We start from the raw sequence: 18,577 nt of genomic DNA on the forward strand, positions 1-18,577 counted from the left end.
ATGTAAATCAGCAGGCAGAACAAAGGTATAAGGTCAAAATAACAAAACTTGTAGAGTTAAATAATTCTAAACTAGTGCCGTAGAAGAGTGAGATAGAAAGGAGTAGAAATGCATGATGACTTTTCATCAGGGTAGAGGTTTTGTGTTTATTACTGTACTTGTGTCTTCATGTCTTTGGTCCAACACACTGTTCTTCCTCTAAATGTTGTTTATCTCTATTCCTTCTCATATCACTCACCCTGTATTTGCTGTGACTATTAAAAGTAATTTTCAGGTTTACAAAATATGTGGTATATACTTAATGTGCAATGTTTTCATGCAACTTTGTCTCAGTGGACCCAAAGCACATCAGGAGCCTTCTTTGTGCCACACGCAGTGACTCATGCCTGTAATCTCGGCACTTTGAGAGGCCAAGATGGGTGGACCACTTGAGGTCAGGAGCTCGAGACCAGCCGAGCCAACATGGCAAAACGCCATTTCTACCAAAAATACAAAATTAGCTGGGCATGGTGGTGTGTACCTGTAGTCCCAGCTACTCGGGAGGCTGAGGCACGAGAATTGCTTGAACCCAGGAGGCAGAGGTTGCAGTGAGCTGAAATCGTGCCACTGCGCTCCAGCCTGGGTGACAGAGCGAGACTCCATCTCAAAAAAAAAAAAAAAAAAGCCTTCTGTGTGCTTAGTGAACTGAAGCTTAACTGAAGCCTGAGAGAATAATTGTGAATGAGAAACTTGACCTATAAAATGAGACCCACATTTATGTTAGAGAATTTGGAAAACACAGAAACAAAGAGTCTTCCTTAATTCTGTCAACCACCAATTGCTGTCACATTTCCTTCTGACTTTTTTCCTCGGAATGTGTGTGTTGTTTTGTTTTTATTCCAGCAAAACTGGGGTAATAATGAATACACTCTTCTGTATCTTGCTTTTTATTAAGTTAGTATATCATGAGAGCTTCTTCACTTTAAATGGCCGTGCAACAGTCCACTGTTGCCAAATTCTGTGGTTGCCCAGTTTAGTTTATACTGGACAACTTCTGACTTTTACTGGGGTGTATTAATACTTAGATGAAACTCTTCAAATATGAGTCATAGTTCATTGTTTCAGATTCTGGTTACTTCTGAATGTCCCAGAAGGAGGAATTACTGGGTTAACCTGCCCGAAACTCTTTGGATTGTTAACATCTATTAGGAACTTTCTAAAAGGTGTTGCTCTGTCACAGTATCCTCATTAACGTGTGTCTCTGTGTGTGTTTAAAGGATCATATGGTAACTTGAGGCTGGTAAATGTATGTCAATACCTTTTCTTTGTACTGAATTGAAGAGAAAATAGGCATGAATTTTAGGAGTGGGTTGAATTCTTTGGTGTGCAGCAGGTTGTCATCTGTCTAGGGATTTAATCAAATTTCAGAGGCACCAGATGACCTCGTGCTGGGTTGACATCAGGATGGAAAACTGTGGTTTTTTATTGATGATGATAAAGCCCCATGATCCACACAGCAGTAACGAAGTTAATGCCGTGGAACTTTGATACTAAAACGACTTTCAGAGGATGAGATTTCATAGACAGCTTTGTAGAACAGGAGACTCAGAATTCTGAAATGCCTCACTATGGAATTGATAGGTTCTTGTGTTGCAGCGGTTTTACTTGAGTGGGAATCAGTGCTTTCCTTTGATAACAGCCACATATTTTAAGAGATGATCATCTGTGTAAAATTTCAGATAGAATCTGGTAGCTGTTGTAACTAATCTGTAGATGATGATGTGCTGGAAACAACTATTTCATGTTAAGTAGAAGTGTGCATAGATTTTCGTGACTTACAGCTCGGTACCTATTACCACTCCTGATTTTATATTGTATCAGTTTGGAGGAAAACGGATACAGTAATATTTCTATTTTTCTTCATAGCTGAATAGAAACGGGTAGTTTCAGAAAGCACACAGGAGTGACTGTCCTTCATCAAGTCTGGCCTCTGCTCTCCTGGCAGCAGAAGAGCATATGTGCACAGTCAGTGTGTGAATTCAGCACTGTTAAAACTTGAACTTCAGCTGTTCTTGACTGAAAAAACACTGGCTTTTCATATTAAAACTGATGCTATTTAATTTGTGGTGACGACTTGCATATCATTCTGAAACCTTTGGATGTTATGTGGAATATCATCTTATATTTAAAATGCGCTTGATAAAAGTTGGTTGAATCTCACTAATATTTCCCACCTGGAACCTGGAATTTAGAGATTGATTGTTTTTGAAAATAATTCTTATCAGCATGGTTTGTTTTTGTGTGATATGTCAAATAAACTTGTATATTTTACATGTTTCTTTTATATCTTAGGTCCTTCGAGAAAAAATTTATTTACAGCTCTTAATGCAGGTGAGTGACCACTTTATGGATGGGGATAAAAAGAATCTTTTTGTAAAGTTATGTTACTACAACTATTTACAGTGATTTTTTACTGGGGTGCTTATAAATAGAATTTCCAATTTGAGGTATAAACATGACTTTTTATGATGGGTCACATAGCATTAAAATACGGTAAGCATGATTGGCGTTCTGAACGGTAAAAGGACATTTTATTGCTAACAGTTAATTATAGTCTGTTAAAAACTGATTTTGTTAATGTGGTCTAAATGAGATGGAAAATGTACTTCTCCCAAGATAAATGCTAGTTTGAAATTGGATATTCCTTAATTGCTAAGTGGTCTCAAGATTTGGTTTTAGCACCTTTTCCCAGTTCAGCAGCCTATATTTTTATGTTCTTTTTTACACTTTCACTGGACTTACATTCCCAAGACAGCCTGCAGCCTCCGCTATTTGAACCACAGCTGAGAATCTAAAACTTTGTGTCTCTCAAGAAGCCATAAAAGGTTTCACAAAATATCTTCACTGCGATTCCTGTACTTTGGATGGATGGATGGATGGATGGATGGATGGACGGACGGACGGACGGACGGACGGACGGACAGACAGACTGGTTGCAGTGACTCACACCTGTAATCCCAGCACTTTGGGAGGCCAAGGCGGGTGGATCACTTGAGGTCAGGAGTTCGAGACCAGCCTGGCCAATGTGGTGAAACCCCATCTCTACTTAAAATACAAAAAAATTAGCCAGACGTGGTGGTACGCTCCTGGAGTCCCAGCTACTCAGGAGGCTGAGGCAGGATAATTGCTTGAACCTGGGAGGCAGAGGTTGCAGCGAACCTAGATTATGCCACTGCACTCCAGCCTGGGTGACACTGCAAGACCCTGTCTCAAAAAAAAAAAAAAAAAAAAAAAAAAAAATAGATGGATTGATCTCTCTAGATAGATAGATAAGGTCTCCCATACACTGCCTACATTGTCTTATTTTGTATACAGTGATAAAACAGTTATGTGGCTTCTGAATCCCTGGCAGATTAGAACACCAAATCAGAAGAAATGAAGGTATAAGCATCGCTCATTTTCTTGAGCTTTGCCAATACTGTATTTTTCACGAGTCTACCAGCATCATTTTTCCCAACAGCAGTTGCTCACTTCATGTCTGTGTGTCACATTTTGGTAATTCTCACACTATTTCAAGCTTTTTCGTTATTATTATATCTGTTATGGTGATCTGCGATCGGTGATCTTTGATATTACTATTGCGATTGTTTCGGGACACCACAGACCATGCCCATGTAAGACAGCGAACCCAGCTGATGCGTGTGCATTTCGACTGCTCCATTGACTGGTCCCTCTTCCATCCCCTTCCCTCTCCTTGGTCCTCCTTTTTCCCTGAGACACAATAATATTGAAAATAACTAATTAATAACCCTATAATGACCTGTAAATATTCAAGTGAAAGAAAAGTCGCATGTCTCTCACTTTAAATCGAAAGATAGAAATGATTAAGTTTAATGAGGAGGGCACATTGAAAGCCAAGATAGGCCAGAAGCCAGGTCTTTTGTGCCAAGCAGTTAGCCAAGTTGTAAATGAAAAGTTCTTGAAGAATATTAAAAGGGCTACTCTAGTGAACCCACAAATAAGAAAGCAAAACAGACTCCCGGCATAGAGAAAGTTTGAGAGATCTGACCAGAAGATTAAGCCAGCTGCAACTTTCGCTTTAGTCAAAGCCTAATCCAGGATGAGACCCTAACTCTCCTCAGTTGAAGGCTGAGAGAGGTGAGGAAGCTGCAGAAAAAAAGTTGGAAGCTAGTAGAAGTTGGTTCATGAGGTTTAAAGTAACTCTTCATAACATGAAAGTACAAGGTGAAGTAGCAAGTTATTCAGAAGATCTAGCTGGGATCATTGATAAAGGTGGCTACACAAAACAACAGACTTTCAGTGTGGGTGAAACAGCTTCATATTGAAAGAAGATGCTGTTTAAGACTTGCACAGGTAGACAGGAGAAGTCAGTGCCTGGCTTCAGAGGACAGGCTGTCTTATTAGAAGCGAATGCATCTGGTAATTTTAAGTTGAAGCCGATGCTGACTTACCATTCTGAAAATTCTAGGGCACTTAAGAATTATGCTAAATCTACTCTGCCTGTGCTCTACAAATGAAACAACAAAGCCTGGATGACAGCGTATTTGTTTACAGCCTGGTTTGCTGAATATTAAGCCCATTGTTAAGACCTACAACTCAGAAAGATATTTCTTTCAAAATATTACTTGTGACTGACAATGCACCTGTTCACCCAAGAACTCTGATGGAGATGTACAGGAAGATGAATGTTTTCACACTTGCTAACATAGCAGCCATTTTGCAGCCCACGGATCAAGGAGTAATTTTGATTTTCAGGTCTTACTATTTAAGAAGTACATTGTGTAAGACTGTAACTGCCGTAGATACCGATTCTTCTGATGGAACTGGGCAAAGTCAGTTGAAAACCTTCTGAAAAGGGTTTGCTCTTCTAGATGCCATTAAGAACATTCATGATTCATGGAAGGAGATCGAAGCACCAACTGAATAGGAGTTTGAAAGAAGTTGACCTGACCCTCATGGATGACTTTGAGGGGTTCAGTGCTTCAGTGGAGGAAGTCACTGCAGATGTGGTAGAAATAGGATGAGAACTAGAATGAGAAGTGAAGCCTACAGCTGTGACTGCATTGCTGTTGATCTCTGGTGAAATTTGAGCAGAATGAGGAATTGCTTCTTATGAATGAGCAAATAAAGTATCTTGTTGAGATGGAATCTACTCCTGATGAAGATGCTGTGAACATTGTTGAAATGACAAAGGAGTCAGAATATTCCATAAACTTAAAGCAGCGATGAGTTTGAGAGGATTGGCTCCAATTGTGAAAGACGTTCTGCTGTAGGTAAAATGCTATGAAACAGCATCACATGCTACAGAGAAATCTTTCATGAAAGAGTCAGTTGATGTTGCAAACTTCATTGCTGTCTTATTTTAAATTGCCATAGCCACCCAAACCTTCAGCAACCACCACCCTAATCAGTCAGTCAGCAGCCATCAGCACTGAGGCAAGACCTTCCGCCAGCAAAAGAATTCCTGCTTACTAAAAGCTCAGATGATCATCAGCATTTTTTTTTTTAGCAATGAAGTATTTTTAAATTAAGGCATATTGTTTTTTAGACATAATGCTATTGCACACTTAGCAGACTATAGTGTAGTGTAAATATAAGTTTTACATGCACTGAGAAACCAGACAATTTTTGTGATTTGCCTTATTATGACATGTGTCTTATGGGGTGATCTGTATCTCCCAGGTATGCCTGTACTGTTACAGAATGTCGACTACGGTTTCTTTATACATTGTGAGTGTCAGGTGTTAAGGATGCAGTCCTGAGCGAAAAATGAGCAGGGGCCTTGTCTCTGGGGAGCTAACAGGATAGTAAAAGCAAACAAACAAACAAAAAACCTGCTCAAATAAACATGAATCACACATGCACTAAGTTCTAGGAAGGAGGGCTGGCTTGTCCTAGAAGAGAGGTCCGGGATTGAAGGCTGTGATGTGAGGGAAACCTGGGCAGGAGGTATAAATTTCTGAGCCTCTTGTGCAAAGAAAATAGGGTGGATAACATTACATCATGAATAACAAATATCCTTGATGCCCCATCAGGTGTATTCAGTTTCCTCAGCGTAATAAGCAGGGAAGTGTGGGTGAATTATCACAGAATTCTTAACCTTTTGTAGGCTCTTAAAGCTGGGAAGACAGCCATGCAGAATGATCTAAGTTCTAAAGATCCCCAGGATGCTCAATGTGAATATCTATGGCTGCTAAAGCCTTTATAGTCTAAAAATGCAGAAGAAATTCTATGTTATGCACATTTAGGCTTTTATTTCAAGTTTCTGGTACATCCTAATATCTGGGGAAAAAAGATAGCTAATATTCTGTGGAATGGTTTTGTTTAAAATTTAGTTAACCATAATCAGAAAACTGGCTCAAATGGTAGCTCTGTGTTTAACACTTTAAGAAACCTCCAGGCTATTTTCCAAAGTGGCTGGACAATTTTATATCCTCACCAAGAGTGTAGGAAGAATCCCGTTTTTCCACATCCTTGTCAGCACTTGGCTTTGTCTGTCTTTTTTGTTAACAGCTATCCTACTGGGTATGAAGTGATGTCTCGTTTCAATTTGCGTTCTGACAACCAGTGACATTGAGTGCCGCTTTGCATGCTTATTGGCCGTTTGTATATCTTCTTTGGAGAAGTGTCTATTCAAATCATTTGCCAATTTTAAACTGGATTTTTTTATCGAATTGTAGGAGTTCTTATATAGTCTGATATTAGACCCTTGTCAGAGTTATCATTTGCAAATATTTTCTCCCAGTTCTTGGGCTGTGTTTTCACTTTCTTGATAGTGTCCTTGGAAACACAAATGTTTTAAATTTTGACAAGGTCCAGTTTTATCCATTTTTTTTCTTTTGTTGCTTCTGCTTTTGGTATTGTATCTCAGAAACAGTTGCCTCATCCAGGGTTGTGAAGATTTATGCCTGTGTTTTCTTTTAAGATTTTTTTTGCTATTCTAGCTGTTACATTTCGGTTTCTGATTCATTTTGAGTTATATTTTTATATGGTATGAGGTAGAAAGTCTAATTGTTTTTCGCACATGGACATCCAGGTGTTGAAAACATTATTCTTTCCCCCATTGATACGCCTTGGCACCTTTGTTAAAAATAATTGGTTAAGAATGTGAGAGTTTATTTCTGGTTTCTAAGTTGTGTTATTTGCATGTATACGTCTACCTTTGCCAGTACTACACTGTCTTGATTAGTAAGTTTTGAAATCAGGATGTGAGTCATTCAACGTTTTTCTTTTATTTCAAGATCGTTATGGCTATTCTGGGTCTCTTGATTTTCTGTATGAATTTTAGGATCAGCTTTTGTCAATCTCTGTAATGAGGTCACGTGAGATTTTAGGAACATAATAAATCGAATACTAATTCTAATTATTCCTGTTACATTGAATCTGTATATGACTCTGTAGAGTATATAGAATGTATTCTAAGGGGTCAACATTGCATTTAATCTAGTTTGTGTGGTACGCCTGTGTATTTTCCCAAAACCATAAGCATGACTTTCCCTGGTTCTTCTTCTTGATGGTTAGTTATTATCATGACTTAAGACTAACCTGGTATTATGAGGAGCCTAGTGAGAAGTTACTTTGTGGACAGAGGACCACAACAAAGTGTGTTCACTTTGGAAGGACAACTTTGATGCTGAAAAATGTTGTCCAGACAGTCAGTGACTTTGGATGGATCATTGAACCTCTTTGATAATAGTTTTCTATGTAACTGAAAGGGCAGATTTCTAGATTTCTCCCCACTGTGATATTCTGTGACTGCAGATCACCTTGACTTTTTTCATATTCTGCTGGAAATTAGTCATATTTTAGCTGATATAGAAGACATTGCCTCCACACATAGACGTGTTCCTCTGAGTGTTAAATTTTTAATTGCTCTACTATGGCTTTGAGGTATTTTTATTTTAAAGCAGTAAATAGTGGTGGAGATTACAGTTGAGTTGACCAACTTCGTATTCCTTAGTTCTAGTAACATAGTCACTTTTAATTATAGCAGTTTGCCACACTTCAAAAAGTTTAGCATGTAGTTTAGGAATCACCCTTTAGCTTTTTTAAATTTGTGATTTTAAATGAAATTTAGATAAGTTTATATCCTGCTTTGTCATTTAATATATAGTAATCACTTTTACATTTAGCAGATACAGTAACATTTAACTACTTTTGAATATTTTTAGTGCTTCTGTATCACATTCATACATGATTCTATGTTGAACATCTGTACAATTAGCACTTTCAACTTTGGGGGAAATTTCTTGTGATAGATTCTTAGAAGTAGTATCAGGAAATCAAAATATGTACCTGTTTACAGTCACTTCACTCAAATAGCCAAATTGTTTTCCAAAAGCTTCATGTCAGTTTATACCGTGGTTGACATAAAAGACAGCTGGCTTCATCATACCTTGGTCAGCATTGGATATTATTTTTAAATTTTTTTGACTAACATAATAGTTTAAAATATTACGTCATTGTTTTAGCTTGACCTTTATCAATTAAAGAAATTTCATTATCTCATAAGACAATGTAGAAGAGCAGGAGGAGAACGAACTTTTAAGGCACAGGATATTGGTTTAAACCTTGGTCCTGCCACTTTCTATTTGTGTCCTGACCTTGGGCTAGTTGCTAAGCCTCTCCAAGTCTCAAATTTCTCATTTGGAAACATGGGAATATTGGGGGAATGATTCCCAGAAAGGGAATAATTTGACATCATAGAATTGTTTTATAAAAGGTTCTCAAATAATAGTTGATTCAGCTGCTAGGAACGGTAATGATGATGATCTTTTACATTGTTTTTATAATTCTAGTGGCTTATTTTTAGAGTTCTTTTCCAGGAAGTTGAATTATTTTAAATCCGTAAAGCAAGCAGGAGAGACTACGTAAAGTCAAGAACCAACCTCTTGGGGTCTAACCGTTGCAATTTATTTAAAGGTTATGATGCTACAGAATTCTAGTTGACATTGACTCTAAAAAAAATCTGGGCTTACTGTTGATAAGGAAGATGTCACACATACCACAGCATACTATTATTACTTTGGTTCTGCCACACACTAAAGCCATTGGGATACCAGAGCTGTATTTATTCAGCACCCTGCTTGTTTTACACAAGATCATCAGTCTTAGGTGCCAGGGTGTCTGCCTTGGAAGGTAGAAAATGCACTGTTCCTTCCACAGTTACTTAGTAAAGACAGCACAGGAGAACAGGGCGGCTTTCTTGCCTTCTTTGGCCAAGTGCTAGGAAGTGGTTGCAAGCTGCAAGCCTGCTGATGAGGTGATGCCAAGGGTGCCAGGGTTTCTTCTGGTGAGAGCAGAGAGAAGGCTGTTTTTCACTGTTGTTTTATGATTATCGTAACTCTCCCCTTATACTTAAAAAGCAGTTGCTCTTTTGATATGGGATACATTTGCTGTTTCCAGTTGGTGTTGGGGTTGGGAGAAGTGGATCCTTTAGTAAATCGTCTTGAGACAGTGGCTACCTTTTTAGCAGGAGCTAGATCTTTTTCATATATATGCAAAGTATTCCAGATAAATTAGTTTTAAACACACAAAGTAATTAAAACACTAAGAATATGGACTTAAGTAGAAAAGGTCTTTCCAGGAACACTAGTATAATAGAAATGATTAATAATTAGAACAACAAAAGCTTTAAAAAACCTTAGAAACAGGCCGTGTGTAGTGGCTTATGCTTGTAATCCCAACACTTTAGGAGTCAAAGACAGGTGGATTGTTTGAGGCCAGGAGTTCAAGACCAGCCTGGGCAACGTAGCGACACCCCATCTCTACCAAAAATACAAAAAATTAGCTGCGCGTGGTGGCACGCACTTGTAGTCCCAGCACTCAGAAGCCTGAGGCAGAAGAATCGTTGAACACAGGAGGCAGAGGTTGCAGTGAGCTGAGATTGCACCATGGCACTCCAGCCTGGATGACAGAGTGAGACTCTGTCTCAGAAAAATTAAAAAATGAGAATAAAAACCATAGAAACAGTATTTATAAGCAAAGAACAAACTGAGATAATATTAGCACATACTCTTTGTAGAGCTCTGTCAAATCGGCAAGAGAAAGACAACTCTATAATAGAGGCTAAATGGACATACCACCCAAAGAGATCTACAGATTCAATGCAACCCCTATCAAAATCCCAGTGTCATTTTTTTTTTTTTTTACAGAAATAGAAAAGCAATTCCAAAATTCATATAGAATGACAAAGGACTGCAAATAGCCAAAACAATCTTGACAAAGAACAAAGCTGGAGGCATCATAGTTCCTGATTTCAAAGTATATTACAACACACAGTAATTAAAACAGTATGGAACTGGCATAAAGACAGAAACATAGACTGATGAAATAAAATAGTCCAGAAATAAATCCATGCGTATATGGTCAGCTAATCTTCAACAAACATGCCAAGAATACACAATAGGGAAAGGATAGTCGCTTTGTAAATGGTACTGGGAAAACTGGTCATCCACAAGCAAAATAATGAAATCGGACCCTTATCTCACACAGTACACAAAAATCAACTCGAGATGGATTAAAAACTTAAATATAAGATCTGAAAGTGTAAAACACCTCAAAGAACACATGGGACAAAACTTCATGAGATTTTTCTTGGTATGACACCAAAAGCCCAGGTAATAAAAGCAAAAATAGGCAGGTGGGAGTACATAAAATAAAAATCTGCAGAGCAAAGCAATCATTTAATAGCATGAAAAGGCAGCTTATGAGATAAGAGAAAATATTTGCAAACCATACATCTGATAAGGGGTTATTTACCAAAATAATTGAAATCAAGATGTTGAAGAGATATTTGCATTCCCATGGTCTATTGGGGGAACCCGCCCCCTGTATTTCTATTTTCCTGAAGTGGCAGCTGGTCTGAGAAATAAAGAGAAAGAGTACAAAGAGGGGAATTTTACAGCTAGGTCACTGGGGGTAACATCACATACCGGTAAGTCCTGAGCCACAAAACCAGCAAGTTTTTATTAGGGATTTCAAAAGGGGAGGGGATAATGAACAAAGAGTAGGTCACAAAGATCACATGCTTCAAAGGGCAGAAGGCAGAGCAGAGATCACATGCTTCTGAGGAAACAGGACCAGAGCACAACCAGAAACTCCTGATAAGGGTCTGTGTTCAGCGGTGCACGTATTGTCTTGATAAACATCTTAACAGAAAATGGGGTTTGGGAGCAGAGAACCTGTCTGACCACAAATTTACCAGGGCAGAGATTTTTCCCCACCCTAGTAAGACTGAGGGTACTGCAGGAGACCAGGGCATAGCTCAGTCCTTATCTCAACCACATAGGACACTCCCAGAGTGACCATTTATAGACCTCCCCCCAGGAATGCAGTTCTTTTCCTAGGGTCTTAATATTATATTCCTTGCTAGGAAAAGAATTTAGCAATATCTCTCCTCCTTGCATGTCTGTTTATAGGCTCCCTGCAAGAAGACAAATATGGCTCTGTTCTGCCCGACCCCACAGGCAGTCAGACCTTATGGTTGTCTTCCCTTGTTCCCTAAAATCGCTGTTACTCTGTTTATTTTCAAGGTGCACTGATTTCATATTGTTCAAACACATGTTTTACAATCAGTTTGTTCAGTTAACGCAATCATCACAGGGTCTTGAGGTGACATACATCCTCAGCTTACAAAGATAACTGGATTAACAGATTAAGACAGGTGTAAGAAATTATAAGAGTATTATTAGGGAAGTGGTAAATGTCCATGAAATCTTCACAATTTATGTCTCCTCTGCTGCGGCTCAAGCCGGGCCCTCCATTCAGAGTCCCTGACTTCCCACAACAGTGGACATTGCCACATTATGATAGCCAGGATGTGGGAACAACCTAAATGTCCATAGGGTAAAGCAAATATGGCATATATGTGCAATGGAGTATTATGCAGCCCCTAAAAAGAAGAAAGTCCTGCCATATGCAATGATACAGATAAAGCTGGAGGACACCATGCTAAATGAAATAAGCCAGTCATGGGGCAAATACTGTATGATTCTACTTATAGGAGGCATCTAACATAGTCAAAGTCAGAAGCAGAGTAGAATGGTGGTTGCCGGGGAATGGGAACTTAACTGTTCAATGGCACAAGGTTTGTTATGCAAGGGCAAAAAAGTTTTCAAGATATTTGTTACAGCATTGTGCCTATAGTTAACAATATTGTATTGTTCCCTTAAAATTTTATTGTGAAGGTAGATCTCATATTAAGTGTTCTTGCCACAATTTTAAAAAACTAAACAAAAAGAAAGGGAAAAATAAGTGGATGGACAGAAAAAAAGAAATGTATGAAGGACTAAGGAATATATGAAAAATGTTTACCAAATATGAGTTAAAATAACGTGCTCTCAGTTCTTGCTTATTTCTTAATGCTAGTACCTGGTACTGGCAAAGAGTAAGAAACAGCACTCACATGTACAGCTCCTTAAGTGTGAATTACAGCAGCTGCAGCAGAGAGCAAACACCTTCTACCCAGGAATTCTGTTTTTCAGAATTGGGTCTAGGAAAATAATTCATTTACTTATTTACTGCTTTTCAGAATTATTTACAATGGGGGAAAATTGGAAACAACCTATATACCTTATAGGAATTAAGTTCGTTGACATTTTAAAGATTTTTTGAAGCCATTAAAATAACAATATAAAGGCTTATTTAATCCCATGGAAAGATAAGTGTGAAATTTTTAAGTTTAATAAGTTTATTAAGCTTATAGTAAGCTTAAAAACAAATTGCAGAGCAGTCTGATGTGTAAGTAATTTAAATTAAAAAAAAAAAATTCTTGCTGGGTGCGGTGGCTCACGCCTGTAATCCCAGCACTGTGGGATGCCAAGGTGGGCATATCATGAGGTCAGGAGATTGAGACCATCCTGGCTAACATGGTGAAACCCCATCTCTACTAAAAATACAAAAAAAAAAAGAATTAACCGGGCGTGGTGGCGGGTACCTGTAGTCCCAGCTACTCGGGAGGCTGAGGCAGGAGAATGGCGTGAACCCGGGAGGCGGAACTTGCAGTGAGCCGAGATCGCGCCACTGCACTCCAGCCTGGGGCACAGAGCAAGACTCCGTCTCAAAAAAAAAAATCTACAATGAACATATGGTTTTTGTTTTTTAAAAACAAACATTGTACATGAATTCAAAGGATTACTGCTTTTAATTTAAACTCTTATTTTGCTTATTGCAAAATAAAAGGCAATATCACTGTTCTTTGAGAGCTTATCAATAGAAATTGATCAGTGGTTGGAAGTTGATTGTTTTTCTAATTGCTTTGTGTTAATTTTTTGATAATTACAATATATCTTCGTACCGAGGAAGAGGATAGTGTGGAAAAATTGGGCCTTAAGTTGAAGTTTATACAACTGGAATAGAGAATTGAACTTACTACATTAAAGACTATGAGGAGTAAAATGAAGAAAATGTTGCAGTTAATGCTGTGTTAGGAAAAGTAAGGAAATAAATATTAAGATTAATGTTCCATATTAGGCTAAAGAAGATTGATTGGATAGAGATGCTTGAATCTCTGAACAAGCCACTTGGTTTAAATTTTAATCTTCCTCATTCTTTATGATAATTAACAATAACAGACAAATTGAGTGCATTTTGTAGCATCTAAGCATACTATACAGATTATGCTAGAATCTTGTCTAGAATCATGACATTGTTTTCTAAATCCCTGATTTAAAAAACCACATTTCTATGTAGCTTTCGGTGGAATTTCTGTGTGTTTGAATATACTGTGATATTACAAAATATTGACTTACCAAACATTTTGTATCATCATCTTTTGTTATTTAAGCCTTAGTATAGACTTTACACATCATTTATTTTTCTTTGTGTCATTATGAAAACTTGGGTCATTTTGTAAGCTTTTTATAAAATTATTCTAACACTTAAATTTCTTAATTTTTTTCTGGCTCCAGGATTTTTGAAAAAAAAGGAAAATACAAACACATATAATAAAGAAAAATAGAAGTCTTGCCTCTTCCACCTCCCAGAGCATTGCTGACATTTTGGCATGTTTGCTCCAATATACTTTATCCTTTTTGTTTGAAGTTGAGATCCTACATTGCATAAAATTTTAAATCATGGTTTTGTTTTCCACTGACATCCTAACACAGGCTCTGCTTCATAGAGACTCATCTTTTTTTTTTTTTTTTTTTTTTTTTTGAAGAGGAGTTTTGCTCTTGTTGCCCAGCCTGGAGTGCAGTAGTGCAATCTCTGCTCATTGCAACCTCCATCTCCTGGATTCAAGCGGTTCTTACCTTGTCATCATGCCCAGTTAATTTTTTATATTTTTAGTAGAGACGGGGTTTCACCATGTTGGCCGGGCTGGTCTTGAACTCCTGACCTCAGGTGATCCCACCCGCCTTGGCCTCGCAAAGTGCTGAGATTACAGGCATGTAATCTCACCACCACACCCAGCTCATAAAGACTCATAGCTAACGTTTTACCAACTACAAAGTGTTCTACCTTAGGCACTAAAATTTCCTTATTTTTTCCTCTCTTGTCCTCAAGTGATGCCTATCTTTTCCTCTTAAATTAAGAGTTTTAAAAATAACAAAGACACTTTTTTTTTAGTTTCTTCTCTTACATTCGTTCTATTTCAGAAAATACAGAGTGCCTAAGTGGTAACAGACGATCAAATAATCAAAGAATTTTTTTGAACCAGTTTTTTTAATCTTGGCTCCCCCCAGAGGCATATATAGTACAAAAATAGTTGTGACCTGAAAGTACTTGCTTATCCGGTTACTTAAATGAGCAAACAAAAGTGTGTAAGAGAGTGCTTGGAGCAGTAGATTGTTAAGTGATGGCCATTCGTGTTTAGGGATTGCCAGGGCAGCTCCCTTGCTTTGGTGCACTTGTGCTGCATGGCCACCAGGAGGCAGATTATGTTTGGGAAAGAATCGAAACCTAGTTTGTGTAGTTCTGTCATGTATCTAATACACCTTGCTATGTTTGTGTGTGTATTTCACTGTACAAATGAGTGACTTTTGGCTTTTCCTCCTCACTGGCACTGTTTTCGTTTATTCCTGCAGCTTCTTACTCTGCTGTTAAGAGATACCATTAACAACGTTTATTTTTAATATGTGTGGTTATAGCTTAATGTAATTCAAGTAAAAATGTTAATGAATGTGATTAATTGGTGATTAGATTGCTAATTTCTTCTTTTAGGGAGTCTAAAGAACTTCCCTTTTAACAAGGATAATTTAAGGCCGGGCGCGGCAGCCCACGCCTGTAATCCCAGCACTTTGGAGGCCGAGGTGTGTGGATCACCTGAGGTCAGGAGTTCAAGACCAGCCTGGCCAACATGGTGAAACCCCGTCTCTACTAAACATACAAAAATCAGCCAGGCATGGTGGCGGGCACCTGTAATCCCATCTACTTGGGAGACTGAGGCAGGATAATCACTTGAACCCGGCAGGTGGAGGTTGCAGTGAGCAGAAACCGTGCCGTTGTGCTCCAGCCTGGGCAACAAGAGTGAAACTCCATCTGAAAAAAAAGAAAAAGGATAATTTAGAATTTACTATTACTGAATAAACAGCAGACACAACCAAAATAAAGAAAGGACGCCTCCTACTGTATGGAGTTGTGGCATATCTGTTTTTAATCATATCAAAATTTGACTCCGTTCTTCTATTTATGTTTTTAATGCTGACTGATTTCTTGGTTTTTACAAGGTTTTGGGGGGTAGAGGAAAAGGTTCTGGTATATTTTTAGTATGTAGAATCTGGAAGGAAAAGGTGTTTAGGTTTTTTAATAATAAACTGGGATAAAGTAAAAGGCAACCCCTAAAAGCAGCTTGCCTTGACTTTAGTTCCTTGATCATTTGGCTTCAGTTGCCATGGTGCAGTGTATTTAGCGGGTTTTCCGTCAGTGTATGAACTAGGTGTATCTTTCTCACAGGAGCCCTGGACGGGTTATTGGGTCTGTCTCCCTTGCTGACAGCCTCTAAAATGGCAAGTTGGGGGCTTGAGTAAAGAGGGAGGGGATCTGAGGGAAGAGGACTTACTTAAATTTTCCCTTCCTCCCTCTCTCCTCCCCGCTTCATAACCTACTCTATAGAATTTCTAAAAGAACTGCTTCCTGCCGGTTTTAGTAGCACTTACTAGTGTTATTTATGGTAACAATTCTGCATTTATTTCTGAGTCTTATTTTCTAGGAAATCTTGGAAACTGGCATAGCACATTTTTAAAACATTGTTTTGTTGTACTTTATAACATTTTTTAAAAATGTTAAGAGCTGAGGCTATTTGTGGTTTATTGGAATTAGCTTAAGTGGGCATATTGTTGTTAATTCTTAGATCCATATCTTTGTTTTACAAGTTCTTTTGGTTTTTGCCATCGTGTTTTAACATGCTTTTACAAGCCACTCTGCTGAAATAAAAATTAGTAGATAACTGGCAAAAGATACTGATAACGGTGCCCTCCTCACACTCCTAGTCTTTAAAGAGCGCTGTAAGAGACCACTTGATGTTCTAAATTACTCACACAATAAATGTAGTCTTTAGAATATGCCAATCTGATAGACTATTCCTCTGGAACTCTGATAGTACCTCTGGTAGAGAAACCGTATTCATCCTTCGTTGTTGACTATTTGTGAGGTCCTCAGCATGTGGGAATTAAAGTTGAACTTTAACCTTTTGACAATCTGTCATTAACATATTAGAATAGAAATTTTCTTAAAATATTTTAGTTGGGAACATTTATTGCCTGAAGTCTTAAAAAAAACAAAAACAAAAAAAACAAAAACAAAATATTTTTCCAAAATACCAGGCTTAAATATAGGCTTACATGAAAAATATCTAGAGAAAAAAATACTCCTGTTATTAGTGCAAATATAAGAAGAGAAAAATGTTAAAATCAGGACACAGTGTACTTTCAGGAAATCTTAATTTTTTTCTAATTATGAGATAAACACTAGGCATTTGAAGTAATTTCCCCTAGCGATCTTTCAAGTGGTCACAGGATCTGTGACATTATTGGTTGTTTTCTAAAGCTCCTGAGACCACCCACTTTCTCCTCCCCTTTACCATCTCGGATGAAAACCCTGACAAGTCCGCAAGCGTGCACAGTGTGATGTGGTTCAGAGGCGGCTTCTGGACCTGCAGGAAGGAGATTTTATTCAGAGGAAGAGCATCGTTTTGGTAACATCTGGAAGTGAAAACGGAAGCCAGAAACACTTGGCTAGCCCTGGGGGATTTTTTTTCTTCTCTGCCTCTCTGGTGGAATGACATTTGCTGTGTAGGCATGTTTCCTCTCACTGTATTTCTTGGCCGTGAAGAGTACTGAGTTTAAAAAGACAGTATGTGACAGTGCATGGACATCGCCTCTTCTGTGAAATCTCGCCACCTGCTCCGAAGACATGTTGTTGTCTCCCAAATTCTCCTTATCCACCATTCACGTACGACTGACAGCCAAAGGATTGCTTCGAAACCTTCGACTTCCTTCAGGGTTTAGGAGAAGCACTGTTGTTTTCCACACAGGTCTGTCTTGCGTACGTCTCTGCTTAGTGTTGCATGGGGAACGTCTTCATTAATTTGCAGATGTTTATCAGAGGTTTTTCCAAGGAGACGGATAATTGGAGAGATGAGGCTTAATTTAAAAATTGTTTTCTGTTGCTTCAGCACAAGTGCATAATACTTTTACTTTTAGCAGCAGATTGTGTTGTTTGTGTTGATGGAAGTCAGAATTGTTGCCTTGGTGTTCCCTAGCTCTTTCTCTGTCACCAGCCAAATGTGTGAAAATCAGCACCTGTTAAATTATATTTTACTTCCAGTGGTTGGGAAATAGGACACAGGTAAATTTAGAAGAATATTTCTTTTCCCCCTGTGTAGATGAGAAGGTTTCCATCGTTTTTCATTGGATAGTTTCTCAGTCAGATGAGACAGTTAATTGTAATATGCTGAAAGATTTCCCTATTCTAAACTCTTCTGACAGAAAACATCCTAATGGTTTGGGGGAAGTGGTAAGTGAATCGCAAATCTCCTTTTCCAGTCTTCATAGTAATAACGTGTGCAATCTCAAAATACTTCCCCTGAGGTTTATGTTTGTATCTGCTTTTCATTCTCTGTGCCTAAGATGAAAACAAATTTAGTATATATTTTAGGCACATGGTGACCTGTCTGCTCACTTTTAGGGGATTGGGTTGGCCTACATTGCTACTTTTGTTCTAGATGATTTTTACAACCACGGTGAATTAAATCAGTTTTCTTCTGTAAAATATGTTAGCTGGGGTGCTGTTACATTTGTTTTGGGCTGGTTGGTGTTAGGTGTTGCAGGATTGTTTGATGAGGATGTAAATAGATTTTTTTTTTTTTCCTGCTTCATGTGCATGTGACCCCTCGTGTGTCTTGTTTTGCACTTGGCTCATCTCTGCCCCTGGGGAGTTTTTTTCAGCTGACTGTTTTTAGTTTTCCCAGAGGCATCTCCCTTCTCTGTGGGAGAATTCTGATTTTTTCCAGCCCCTCTCTCTGGTGTTTCATAACTCCCCTTGACCTGTCATTTGAGTTTGCCAGCCTCTCCCTTTCAGTCTGAGCTGCCAGCTGAAGGTAAATGGGGGAGGCAGCGAGGAGGTGGTCAGCAGTGGC

General features: G+C 38.4%; 1 protein-coding gene across 9 annotated transcripts in view; it reads left to right on the plus strand.

Annotated features, from left to right (window-relative positions):
• Positions 1-18,577, plus strand: part of MTUS1 (microtubule associated scaffold protein 1) — a 162,831-nt gene that overhangs the window by 90,627 nt on the left and 53,627 nt on the right. For 7 of the 9 annotated variants that reach the window (XM_050801935.1, XM_050801933.1, XM_050801940.1 and 4 more), the window contains one exon: positions 2,332-2,370. The exons of 1 other annotated variant lie outside the window; for it this stretch is intronic. In XM_050801935.1, the coding sequence (XP_050657892.1) occupies positions 2,332-2,370 (39 nt within the window). Of the gene's footprint in view, positions 1-2,331; positions 2,371-15,313; positions 17,474-18,577 lie in introns of those variants that run through there. One more of the 9 variants, XM_050801942.1, reaches the window with a different exon arrangement.

Source organism: Macaca thibetana, chromosome 8, assembly GCF_024542745.1.
Source record: "Macaca thibetana thibetana isolate TM-01 chromosome 8, ASM2454274v1, whole genome shotgun sequence".
Lineage (NCBI taxonomy): Eukaryota > Metazoa > Chordata > Mammalia > Primates > Cercopithecidae > Macaca > Macaca thibetana.